Here is a 13058-nt window from a genome sequence, read left to right on the forward strand (position 1 = left end):
TCTGCGCAGGGTGGTCTAACTGCAAATTCTGCCATCCTTCCATTCCCCTTGGTGCTGGAAAAGAAAGGTTTCTAACTTGCTTTCAGAGCGAGTTCCTACCAGCTCCGCTGTGGGCAAGGTGGGGCTGCTACCCATTGGACAGAGTGGCTGGGGCCTGCTCAGTGGAGCTGGGGCCAAGCCCGGCCTCTCCAGTCAGCTGCGGGGGTGCACCCCGGGGCGCTGGGAGTCCAGGCCCGGTTTTGCATCAGGCCCTGCCGAGGTGTTTCCTCCTCCTCAGTGTGGGGCAGCTGCTGGCTGGGCTGCCTGTTGAGTCAGCCTTCTTCCCTCACGGCTCTTCTCCCAGTCCCTGAAACTCGGCTGCCAGGGGAGCTGGAGTCACCTGCGAAGGTGTCCTCCCATACTGGACCCCTACAGGTAACACATGTCGGTGCCAGGGTCCAGAGACGCAGGCACTGCCACCTGGTATCCTGAGCACCCTCCAGCACCTTGCGGTTGGGGGAGGTGGGAGCATGTCTGGAACTGGAACAGCCGGACAGATGGACAGACCCTCCTCTTGACCAATGGGTCTGTCCCACAGTGTCAAAAGAGCAGGGAAGACCAAATACTTGATTCTGCCTCTGGTAGGAGAGGGGACTTCAGGGAGGGGAACTGCTGAGGAGGCTGGGCTGATGCTCATGGCCCAGCTCAGGCAGGCCTGCAGGACAGAAATAGGCTCAGTTCTGCCAAATGTCCTCTCCCACCTCCATCCACACTCAGACACACATACCTGGTGGCCCCCAAGGCACCAGGGGACACCCCACAGCACACAGCCCAGTCACACGTACGGCACAGGAGGAAATGCACAACGCATACTGCACACACCCCACATGGTGCTGTCACCTAGAAAGTCACTGAACACACCACACAGACAATATAGTCATCACGCAGCATCACACTGCAGCAGGACACACAGACACACTCACACAGCAACTACACAGCTCACAGACCCACGCTACGCAGACATGCCCACCAGACTCGGACCAGGGCACAGAGAGGGACGTGGGTTCACACCCCAATCCACAGGGGAGCCCAAACTGTGTGTTTGCAAGACCCACACCTTGGCCATAGAAGTTCAGGGAAACTGCTGTTGTGGAGCACACAGGTATCCACAGAGCGAATGCACACCGTGCAGCCATGCCGAGCCCTTTAGCTCCTGAGGGTGTCAGGAGGGATCGCTGGGACTCGGCCACTGACTCAGCTGGGAGGGGACAGAATATAGCAGGCGGTGGACACAAGCCAGGACCTGCCTGCCAAGCTGCCTCCACCGGTCCCGGCCCCACCTGGAGCCCTGGCATGGAAGGGGCGGGGAAGAGAGGAGAGGCCGCCCAGTGGGCTCAGGACACAGCCCTGACCAAGTCATGGGCCCCTTGCCACGTCTACATGCCCCTCAGTGCTGGGCAAATGTTTTCTTTCCGGAGTCACTGTGGTACCTGAGCATGGGCTGCTGTGCCAGCTTAGGCCTCCACTGCCGGGACCCCAGCCTGGTCTTGGGAGAACCGTGTGGCTAGAGCAGAGGGGCCCAGTGGCTCCAGGCAAGAGGGCAGGGCTGGCGGCGGGGGGCATCCCTGGGTTGGAGGCCTCCGTGGGAGTGGGTGCGGCAGTTACCTCAGGGGAGGAAGTTGGGGGTGTGGGCTGAGGAGGAGGTTGCCTCAGACAGGAAGGCCAAGTGGGCCAGGGCAGGGTGGAGGTGAAGGGTGGCGGGAGGGGACCCAGGCTGTGAGGTTCCTGGCCCAGGGGAGTGAGCAGATCTATATGTGTGTGTGTGCATGTGTGTGTGTGCGCACGCGTGTGTGTGTGTATGTATGCGTGTGTGTGTCTGTCTAGGTGGGTGGTTGTATGCGTGCATTCCCATGTATGTGCAGGTATATTTCTGCATTTAATTAATCAAACTTTTACCAACCATCTGTTGTGTGCAACGTACTGGCTTTGAGGATCACTCCCTCTCCCTGCCTCCAAGGAGCTCACAACTCAGACCATGTGTCTGTGCCAGAGTCTGTGTGATTTTTATGTACATCTTTATTGAGGGACACATTTGTCCCCAGACTTGTTCTTGTCTAGGTGAACCCATCCGGGTGGGCCCATCCCTGTTGGTGTGCATATGCTGTGCGCAGGTTTTTTTTGTCTGTTTTGAGACAGAGTCTCACTCTGTTGCCCAGGCTGGAGTGCAGTGGCACTATCGCAGCTCACTGCAACCTCCACCTCTCGGGTTCAAGAGATTCTCCTGCCTCAGCTTCCCAAGTAGCTAGAATTACAGGCATGTGCCACCAAGCCCAGCTAATTTTTCTTTTCTTTTCTTTTCTTTTTTCTTTTTTTTGGAGACGGAGTTTCGCTGTTTTTGCCTAGGCTGGAGTGCAATGGTGTGATCTTGGCTCACCATAACCTCTGCCTCCCAGGTTCAAGCAATTCTCCCACCTCAGCTTCCCGAGTAGCTGGGATTACAGGCATGCACCACCATGCCCAGTTAATTTTGTATTTTTAGTAGAGATGGGGTTTCTCCAAGTTGGTCAGGCTGGTCTCAAACTCCTGACCTCAGGTGATCCGCCCACCTCGGCCCTCCAAAGTGCTGGGATTACAGGGGTAAACCACTGTACCCGGCCATAATTTTTGTATTTTTAGTAGAGACAGGGGTTTCACCATGTTGGCCAGGCTGGTCTCAAACTCCTGACCTCAGGTGATCGGCCCACCTTGGCCTCCCAAAGTGTTGGGATTACAGGTGTGAGCTACCACGCCTGGCCACTGTGTGCAAATTTAAGAACATGTGTAGGGCTGGGCGTGGTGGCTCACACCTGTAATCCCAGCACCTTGGGAGGCCAAGGCAGGTGGATCACAAGGTCAGGAGTTCTAGGCCAGCCTGGTCAACATGGTCAAACCCCATCTCTACTAAAAATACAAAAATTAGCTGGACGTGATGGTGTGTGCCTATAATCCCAGCTACTCAGGAGGCTGAGGCAGAATTGTTGGAACCCTTCGGGCGGAGGTTGCAGTGAGATGAGATTGCGCCACTGTACTCCAGCCTGGGCAAAAGAGCAAAGTTCCTTCTCAAAAAAAAAAAAAAAAAAAAATGTATGTGCATGTCTCTTGTGGGCACGGGTCCGGGTCTCTGTCTGCAGAGGGCCCTTTCTCGGGGAACAGCTGTACATGCGCCTGTCTTTATGCAGGTGTCCATGTGCATGTGCAGCCATATCTATGCCTACGTGGATCCGCGTGGGCACGTGTGTCTGTGTGTTCTATCTGTGTGGCCCTACCTCAGGGTGTGTGCATGTGTGTCTCTTGCTTCTTCCACTGTGTCCCTGAGTGCATTCAAGGGCTAGTGTATGCATGTGTGCATGAGTGCCTGTCACCCCACCTTGAGCTCAGCCGTCCTGGGGTGGCACCCTACCCATACCTGGCCAAGTGTTTGGGGAGAAAAGGGCTGTTGGTGCCAGGATGTGCCAAGCATTTGTGCAGGGCTTGACCTGACCCTTGGTCTGCCCCCAGGAAGCTACGTGTGCCCAGCTGGGGCACAGCCCCAGCTGATGCCCCAGAAGGGCCACCCATCCCAAGAGGGGCTTTGGGCTCTGCCCTCCCTCCCCATGGCGCATGGGCCAAAGCCTGAGACTGAAGGACTATTGGACCTCAGCTTCCTGACAGAGGAGGAGCAGGAAGCCATTGCTGGCGTCCTCCAACGAGATGCCCGCCTGCGCCAGCTGGAGGAGGGGCGGGTCAGGTAAGGCAAGGCAGGGCAGACCCTGGCCAGGGAGCATTGAGAGGCTTGAGTGGCCCCCACCCTGCTCCCTACTGACACCACCGCCGTCAGATGTTTGCATGGTTCTTGGTTTTAGCCTTTAGTCTCCTCTGGCCTTGGCCAGCTCACAGCTCATCACTTCTCCAGGGGTGACTGCACCAGCTTTCTCACCAGCCTCTCTGCCTCCAGGCTTGCCTCTTGGGCCCACCTCCTGCAGCTGGTGCTCCCCAGATCTGTCCTTTTTTTATTTTTATTTTTTTTGAGACAGAGTTTCATTTTTTCGCCCAGGCTGGAGTGAAGTGGCACAATCTTGGCTCACTGCAACCTCCGCCCCTCCAGGTTCAAGCAGTTCTCCTGCCACAGTCTCCCAAGTAGCTGGGATTACAGGCACCTGCCACCACGCCCAGCTAATTTTTGTATTTTTAGTAGAGATGGGGTTTCATCATGTTGGCCAGGCTGGTCTCAAACCCCTGACCTCAGATGATCCACCCGCCTCAGCCTCCCAAAGTGCTGGGATTACAGATGCGAGCCACCATGCCTGGCCAGATCTGTCCTTAATGTCCCCACTGAAACTTCTCGTGGCTCCCCAGTGTCCAAGGGCAAGCTCCTAGGCATGGTCCACTGGGCCTCCCTGGTCGGTCCTTGCCAGCCCCCACCATCTCCTCTTCCACCATAACCCCCACCCAGCACACAGACACAAAGTGACCCCTCCAGCCACTCAGATGCTCCCCAGTCCCTGAACCCACACTTCACTTCTATGCCTATGCTGGTACTGGAAGAGCACGGTGGTAGGAGAGCATGGGTGTTACAAGCAATGTTTGGGGACAGATACTTCCCAGCTTTGTAGCCTTGGCAACTCACCTGACCTCCTTGAGCACCACGCTCCTTGTCTATAAAATGGGGCTAAGGAGTCCTACTTCACTGATTTAAGAGGAATTGGCCAGGGATAGTGGCGACTCCTGTAATCCCAGCACTTTGAGAGGCTGAGACGGGAGGATTGCTTGAGCCCAGGAATTCAAGACCAGCCTGGACAACACAGTGAGGCCCTCTTTCTACAAAATATAAAAAAATTAGCCTGGCGTGGTGGTATGTGCCTGTAGTCCCAGCTATTTAGGCAGCTGAGGTGAGAGGATTGCTTGAACCCAGGAGGTCAGGCTACAATGAGCCATGATCATGCCACTGCACTCCAGCCCAGGCAACAGAGCAAGACCCTGTCTCAAAAAAAAAATAATAAAATAAAAAGTGTAATAACTATTAGCCTTCTCTACCTGGAGAATTCCAATTTGTCTTTTAAGAAGAAATTCAAGACTGGGCACGGTGGTTTACAACATTTTGGGAGGCTGAGGCAGGTGGATCGCTTGAGTCCAGGAGTTAGAGACTAGCCTGGGCAACACTGAAAAGCCCCGTCTCTACAAAACAAAATACAAAAACTTAGCTGAGCAAGGCGGTACGCGCCTGTAGTCCCAGCTACTCAGGAGGCTGAAGTGGGAGGATCACTTGAGCCTGGGAGGTGAAGGTTGCAGTGAGCCAAGATTGCGCCACAGCACTCCAGCCTGGGCATAGAGGGAGACCCCATCTCAAAATAAGTAAATAAATAAATAAAGGCAATTCAAATGTCACCTCCTCTGGGAAACCCTCCTGGATTCTCCCAGGCAGAGCTGGGTCTTCTTATTTCTATCACATCATTCAGTTCACTATAATGTACTTGTCTCTTCTGGACTCGGTCTCCCCAGCAGCCCGAGCTCCTCCACAGCACAGATCACATCTGATTTGCTGTTGGGTCCCTGGCCCCTGGTCCCAAGCCTGGTACCATGTGGGTTGTGGGAATGTTGCTTGAGGGAGTCATGACAGCCACACCCTCCCCCCTCCTCCAGCAAGCTCCGGGCCTCACTGGCAGACCCTGGGCAGCTGAAGATCCTGACAGGGGACTGGTTTCAGGAAGCACGCTCCCAGCGGCACCACAATGCCCACTTCGGCTCTGACCTTGTCCGAGCCTCTATGCGCAGGAAGAAGAGCGCCAGGGGTGAGAGATCTTCGGGGCAGGGCAAGCCATGTGCCATCCAGGGCGCTGTCTGTATGTGGACAGGGAGAGAGGACCACCCAGGCTCCAGTCCTGGCTGCCCTTGGTACTGTGTGTCTTTGAGTGGGCAATGCCCCTCTGTGGGCGTGGGGTGGGTGGGCATCTCCCGGGGCCTCTCTCGAGTTACAGCCAGGCTTCCTGAGCATGGGGGCTCACAGAACTTCTCACCTGTGCCCAGGAGACCAGGCTCCAGGCAGCGATGGGGAGGCTGAGGCTGCTGTGAAAGAGAAGGAAGAGGGGCCAGAGCCCAGGTGAGGAGGGGTCTCGGGAAGAGGGAGATGGTGCCCACCAGTGACCAGGGTCCCTCCCTCTGAGAGCGTCCTCTCCCTACTCCTAGGCTCACCATTGATGAAGCCCCTCAGGAGAGGCTCAGGGAGACTGAGGTAAGAGTGAATGAACCAGCAAGTGAGTACAGTGTCCCTGGAGGGGAGGTGGAATGTGCGGGGGGCAGGGGGGAAAAGAGCCCCAGCCTGGGAATGGGGAGACCCTGGACATGTCCCTTCCCGTGTCTGCACCTCATCATCTCCTGGGTGGAACAGTGGTGAACAGTGGTATGGATCCAGCCTCTAAGGGAACTTCTGAATCTGGCTATTAAGGGGTGAAGTGGGGCCAGGCGCAGTGGCTCATGCCTGTAATCCCAGCATTTTGGGAGGCTGATGCAGGAGGATCACTTGAGCTCAGGAGTTCAAGGCCAGCCTGGGCAACATAGCAAAATGCCCCCCATCTCTATAAAAAATAAAATTAAAAAATAAAAAGGGCCGGGCGCAGTGGCTCAAGCCTGTAATCCCAGCACTTTGGGAGGCCGAGATGGGCGGATCACGAGGTCAGGAGATCGAGACCATCCCGGCTAACACGGTGAAACCCCGTCTCTCCTAAAAAATACAAAAAACTAGCCGGGCGTGGTGGCGGGCGCCTGTAGACCCAGCTACTCGGGAGGCTGAGGCAGGAGAATGGCGTAAACCAGGGAGGCGGAGCTTGCAGTGAGCTGAGATCTGGCCACTGCACTCCAGCCTGGGCGACAGAGCAAGACTCCGTCTTAAAAAAACAAACAAACAAAAAAAGGCTGGGCACGGTTGCTCATGCCTGTATGGGAGGCTGAGATGGGTGGATCACCTGAGGTCGGGAGCTCGAGACCAGCCTGACCAACATGGAGAAACCCCGTCTCTAGTAAAAATACAAAATTAGCTGTGCATGGTGGTGCATAACCTGCAATCCCAGCTACTCAGGAGGCTGAGGCAGGAGAATCGCTTGAACCTGGGAGGTGGAGGTTGCGGTGAGCCAAGATCGTGCCATTGCACTTCAGGCTGAGCAACAAGAGCGAAACTCCCTCTCAAAAAAAAAAAAAAAAAAAAAAAAAAAAAAAAAAAAAAACACAGTGTGGAGGGACTGGGACTGGCCTGGCTTGGCAGAGTTGCTCAGGCACGAATTCGTACTCAGGTACGAATGCTCTCACCAATGGAAGCAGGGAGTCAGGCGGCACAAGCCCTGCGGGGTGGGCTGTGAAGCCCCGGTCCCACCGCTCCTGCAGCTTGCTGCCAGCCCTGCCCCGTGGGCTGCTCTACACCTGAAACTGGGGTAGCTGGCTGGAGTCTGTGACCTCTGACCCCAATATGACCTTTGACCCCTTCTTCACCTGCCCCCGCACTGTGACCTCTATCCCTTCCTTCCTTCAGGGACCTGATTACCCATCGCCTTCTGTCCCGCTAAAGGGTTCAGATCCTGAGGAGGCGTCCCAGGCCCAGGAAGGTGAGTGGGAGCGCCTGTTAGGGAGCGCGGAGAGGTTTCAGGGGTCAGAGGCAGCTCTAAAGGGCCCCAACCACCTGTGTTCACCCTCCTCACCCCCACTCCCACCCTGCCTCGGAGGTGGGGACGATCCCAGGGCAGCACCGGGGCCTGAATCTGCAGCTCGCTGGGGTTGTAAACCAGTTCCTCCAAATTCGTTCAGGGGCGGGCAGGAGAGGGCTCGCTTAGCGTCTCATGCCCCACCCCAGACCCTGGCCAAGGAGACCTGCTGGTCTGTGCCGAGAAGGCGGACCCGGAGCTGGAGCCCGCGTCGAGGGGAGGGCAGGAGCCGCGGCCCCCGCAAGCCCAGGTAGGCGGGAGTGGCCCGCGGCTGCTCTCAAGATCCGGAGCGGATTCCGGGCGGGGAGCGCTCCTGCCCAGGGCTGCGAGCCGCCCGCGACCCAGGGCGCTCGGGGCAGGGGCGGGGAAAGAAGGGGCGCCCCGTCACTTGCCCCCTCTGCAGACCAAGGCCGCGTGCCAGATCCTGGAGAACGGGGAGGAGGCCCCGGGGCCGGACCCCTCACTCGACCGCATGCTCAGTAGCAGCTCCTCCGTGTCCAGCCTTAACTCCTCCACGGTGAGGCGGGAGGGAGGGGACCCGGGCGGCCGGGGAGGTGGACACGTTCCAACGCGTAGCCCCTGCCTGCCCCTCCCTCGCCGCGGGACCCAACGCTGCAGCCCCCTGGCCTACCACTCATAACTCCGGTCTGAAGCCTCCGCGCTGCCCCCGGGCCCGACGTGAGCCCTGCGAGCGGCCCTGACTCCCACCCAATCCCGTCCGCAGCTGAGCGGCAGCCAGATGAGCCTGTCCGGCGAGGCGGAGGCGGTGCAGGTCCGCGGCTCCGTGCACTTCGCGCTGCACTACGAGCTGGGTGCCTCCGAGCTGCGCGTGCACGTGATCCAGTGCCAGGGCCTGGCCGCCGCCCGACGCCGCCGCTCGGACCCGTGAGTGCCCGGTCGGCCAAGCGGGGCGCGGCTGTCACAGCCCAGCCCACCATTCACAGGGTCTCGGCCGGCCTCCTCGTCCTCATCTTCAAAATGGGAACAACAGCGTTATTGGGAGGCGTGGGATTGAGACAATCCCTGTAAAGCGCTTAGCACGAGGCCTGGCATGTGTTCGGGGTGGTGGCTGGGGGACCCCACAGGCAGGGGAGAAGACTCTGGGAGGGCCCCTCCTCACTTCGGGTTCTCACCTTCCCAGCTACGTCAAAAGCTACCTCCTCCCGGATAAGCAGAGCAAGCGCAAGACGGCAGTGAAGAAACGGAATCTGAATCCAGTTTTCAACGAGACTCTCCGGGTGAGGCTGTGACCACGGTGCGGTTCCCCGTTAATGAACAGGACGCCCCTTCCTGCAGGGCGAGGTGGCAAGGGCAGCCCAGAGGATCGGCGGGGGGGGGCTATTAACTCGTTCTCCAGTGTGTCAGCCTTCTGGTGGGCGTGGTGATAGCCCAGGCCCCCATTAATGCCCTTCGGGGCTCCCCAGAATTCCTTCACGGTAGAAACGCGGTAGGACCCGCCCCAGCCAACTCGTGCAGCATCTACGCGGGCCACCAGCAGTGCTCCGCTGAAGTGCACCTCCTGTCCCCAGTACTCCGTCCCGCAGGCCGAGCTCCAGGGCCGCGTGCTGAGCCTGTCCGTATGGCACCGCGAAAGCCTGGGTCGCAACATCTTTCTGGGAGAAGTTGAAGTGCCCTTGGACACGTGGGACTGGGGCTCTGAGCCCACCTGGCTCCCCCTGCAGCCCCGGGTGAGGCAGCCAGGCCGTGTGGGGAGACCTGCGGCCCGGGTCTCCTGCATTCACCCCACCAGGCTCTCCCACAGCCCCCTCAGACCCCTCCTTCGACAGAGCCTCCCCTCAACCACTTAACCTCACGGCCCCAGGCGAAGTCGGCCTGCCACGGCCCCTTCCCTGAGGGCGCTGGGACCCCTAGGTTCCGCCCTGCAGGCCCCACCGTTTCTGCTAACCGCGCCCCATCCGGGTCTGCAGACCCCACCCCCTGAGACCCCTTTCCATTAGCCCCTGCTCCACGACAAGCCCGCCTCTCGCAGGTCCCACTCTCTCCCGACGACCTTCTGAGCCGCGGGCTACTCGCCCTGTCCCTCAAGTACGTCCCAGCCGGCTCCGAGGGTGAGTGACAGCCGGAGAGGCTAAGCTGGACACGCCCTGAAAAGCAGAAGACTCCTGTCCCTGGGTTTGGGGGCGGTGGACTCCATCCGTGTGCGGGCCTGAGCCCAGCCTCTCCGCAGGCGCTGGACTGCCCCCGAGCGGGGAGCTGCACTTCTGGGTGAAGGAGGCTCGGGACCTCTTGCCGCTGCGGGCAGGATCCCTGGACACTTACGTACAATGGTGAGGAGTGCTGGCCCTGGGGGCTTCCCTTTCTTTTGACTGCAGTGGAGTGCCCAACCTCGACAAACCCCTACTAATCAACCCTTGATCTCGCAGCCATGGCTTTCACCACTGAGCAGGGGTGAAGGGTATGGTTTGAGCAAAGGCCTGGAGTCAGGAAAGTTAACACCTTTGAGGAGCTGCATTTCAGTGTGACTGCCGCCTGTAGGACTTGTTGAAAAGCTGAGGCTGAGGGCTGCAGGGGTCCTTCCACAGAGAACCTGAGAGGGCAGGCTGTGGGGCTTGGCCCAGAACTTATAGTTCAGTGGTCTTCAAAGTAAGCTTCCAGGGGACTTATAGGGGTGCCTCCAGGTGCTGCCCCCACCTTTAGATAGTGAAATGGCGGTGGGCCGATCACTTCTGGGTGTCCACCCTGATGCAGCCAGACGCGTTCTTTCTTTCAGGTATTGTACTTCTGAGCAACACTGTATTTTGCCGAGGGGGTTCCCAGGCTTTGAAAACCCTGGAAACAGGCCAGCCATGGTGGCTCACGCCTGTAATCCCAGCACTCTGAGAGGCTGAGGCAGGGGGATCACCTGAGGTCAGGATTTCTAGACCAGCCTGACCAAGATGTGTGACACCCCATCTCTACTAAAAGTACAAAAAATTAGCCAGGCATAGTGGCGGGCGCCTGTAATCCCAGCTACTTGAGAGACTGAGGCAAGAGAATCACTGGAACCTGGAAGGCTGTAGTAAGCCAAGACTATGCCACTGCACCCCAGCCTGGGCAAAACAGAGTGAGACTCTGTCTCAAAAAAAAAAAAAGAAAGACAGAAGGAAAGAAAGAAAAACCTTGGAAACTGCTTGAGGAGGGGTGGTGGTGGAGCAACAGGGAGATAATGAAAGTCACTGAGCCAGCGAGAGTAGCAGAATTGCATTTCAGAGACATCGCTCTGCAGCCCTGTGAATAGGAGTTGTAACTTTTTCTTTTTCTTTTTTTTTTTTTTGAGACGGAGTCTCGCTCTGTCGCCCAGGCTGGAGTGCAGCGGCCGGATCTCAGCTCACTGCAAGCTCCGCCTCCCGGGTTTAAGCCATTCCCCTGCCTCAGCCTCCCGAGTAGCTGGGGCTACAGGCGCCCGCCACCTCGCCCGGCTAGTTTTTTGTATTTTTTAGTAGAGACGGGGTTTCACCGTGTTAGCCAGGAGGGTCTCGATCTCCTGACCTCGTGATCCGCCCGTCTCGGCCTCCCAAAGTGCTGGGATTACAGGCTTGAGCCACCGCGCCGGGCCAACTTTTTCTTTATTATTATTATTATTTTTAAGACGCAGTCTCGCTCTGTTGCCTAGGCTGGAGTGCAGTGGCACGATCTCAGCTCACTGCAGCCTGTTTCCTAGGCTCAAGCGATTCTCCTACCTCAGCCTCCCGAGTAGCTGGGATTACAGGTGCACGCCACCATACCCAGCTAATTTTTGTGTTTTTAGTAGAGATGGGGGTTTCACCATGTTGACCAGGCTGGTCTCGAACTTCTGACCTCGGGTGATCCACCCACCTCAGCCTCCCAAAGTGCTGGGATTATAGGCGTGAGCAACCTCGCCCAGCCAGGAGTTGAAATTTTTAAAGCCAGGAGACCTGAGAGGAGGCTGCTGCAAAGGTCCCAGGGCAGTGAGGGTCTGAGGTCAGGCAGGCAGGAGCCAGGGGACATGGACATATGTGAGGGAGAATGAGTGAGACGTGGTGACTGGATGACTCTAGGGAGTGTGAAGGGTGGTCACCTGATGCCAGGCCACCTCCCGCACAGCTTCGTACTGCCTGATGACAGCCGGGCCAGCCGCCAGCGTACAAGGGTTGTGCGACGCAGCCTCAGACCTGTGTTCAACCACACCATGGTGTACGATGGCTTTGGGCCTGCCGACCTGCGCCAGGCTTGTGCCGAGCTCTCCCTCTGGGACCGTGGGGCCCTGGCTAGCCGCCAGCTGGGGGGCACACGCCTCAGCCTGGGCACCGGTAAGTGGGGTAGCTCCCTGAGACAGGCCCTGGGAGATGGGGGCTCAGCGTGTGGCCCTGGATACCTCTCTGTCCTTTCCTGAGCTTTGATATCTACTGAGAACTGAGGGTGGTAATGGGGGACAGTGCATAATCTGGGACCAGGCAGGTGTTTGGGGGCCCCAAGGTCTCCAATGTGATCATGCCCTCAACCCCTGCCCACCCACATCCAGGCAGCAGCTATGGGCTGCAGGTGCCCTGGATGGATTCCACACCTGAGGAGAAGCGGCTATGGCAGGCCCTCCTGGAGCAGCCATGCGAGTGGGTGGATGGCCTTCTACCCCTCAGAACCAACCTGGCCCCCAGGACGTAGCCCCACCAAGCCTCTGTCTCTGGACCCCCATCTCAGGGCCTGCCCTTGGCTAAAGTCAATAAAGTCTGCTCTAAGGGCAATAAAAGGCTGGTGTCTGCTGGGGCAGGGAGGAAGAAAAGTGATTGCAGGAAAGAGCCAGGGAAGTAAGAGGGGCCAGATTAAGGAACTTTAGACTCTGCCACAAAGACTTCAGAGAAGCCAGGCACAGTGTTTCACGCCTGTAATCCCAATGCTTTGGGAGGCTGAGGCAGAAGCATCACTTGAGCCCAAGAGTTCAAGACCAGTCTGAGCAACATAACAAGACCTCATCTCTACAAAATTTTAAAAATTAGCTGCAAGTGGTGGTGTCACATGCCTGTAGTCCCAGCTACTCAGGAGACTGAGGCAGGCAGATTGCTTGTGCCCAGGAGTTCGAGGCTGCAGTGAGCTATGCCACAAAGCAAGATGCTATTTCTACAAAAAATAGTTTAAAAATTAGCTGAGTGTGGTGGTGCACACCTGCGGTCCCAGCTATTCATGAGGCTGAGGAGGAAGGATCACTTGAATCCAGAAGCTTGAGGCTGCAGTGAATATGACTATGCCACTGCACTCCAGCCTGAATGACAGAGTAAGACCTTGTCTCTAAAAAGTTTGTTTTTTTGTTTTTTTTTTTGTTTTTTTTGAGACGGAGTCTCGCTCTGTCGCCCAGGCTGGAGTGCAGTGGCCGGACCTAAGCTCACTGCAAGCTCCGCCTCCCGGGTTTACGCCATT

General features: G+C 57.5%; 1 protein-coding gene across 4 annotated transcripts; it reads left to right on the forward strand.

The window, feature by feature from the left end:
- The first annotated feature begins 254 nt into the window (after window positions 1-254).
- On the forward strand, window positions 255-12388 carry SYTL1 (synaptotagmin like 1). Of its 4 annotated transcripts, XM_010380383.2 has the most exons (15): window positions 260-414; window positions 3517-3745; window positions 5638-5786; window positions 6022-6094; window positions 6181-6226; window positions 7517-7589; window positions 7835-7935; window positions 8089-8202; window positions 8410-8570; window positions 8827-8923; window positions 9215-9373; window positions 9676-9754; window positions 9874-9973; window positions 11751-11956; window positions 12169-12388. In XM_010380383.2, the coding sequence occupies exons 2-15, from the start codon at window positions 3555-3557 to the stop codon at window positions 12306-12308; spliced, it is 1689 nt and encodes a 562-aa protein (XP_010378685.1). In that variant the 5' UTR covers window positions 260-414; window positions 3517-3554; the 3' UTR covers window positions 12309-12388. The 4 variants fall into 4 exon arrangements, with proteins under 4 accessions (XP_030768693.1, XP_030768694.1, XP_030768692.1 ...); XM_030912833.1 differs by having other exon boundaries at window positions 255-414; window positions 5638-5889; window positions 7835-8202; XM_030912832.1 differs by having other exon boundaries at window positions 259-414; window positions 7835-8202.
- The last annotated feature ends 670 nt before the right edge of the window (window positions 12389-13058 follow it).

Source organism: Rhinopithecus roxellana, chromosome 12 (genome assembly GCF_007565055.1).
Source record: "Rhinopithecus roxellana isolate Shanxi Qingling chromosome 12, ASM756505v1, whole genome shotgun sequence".
Lineage (NCBI taxonomy): Eukaryota > Metazoa > Chordata > Mammalia > Primates > Cercopithecidae > Rhinopithecus > Rhinopithecus roxellana.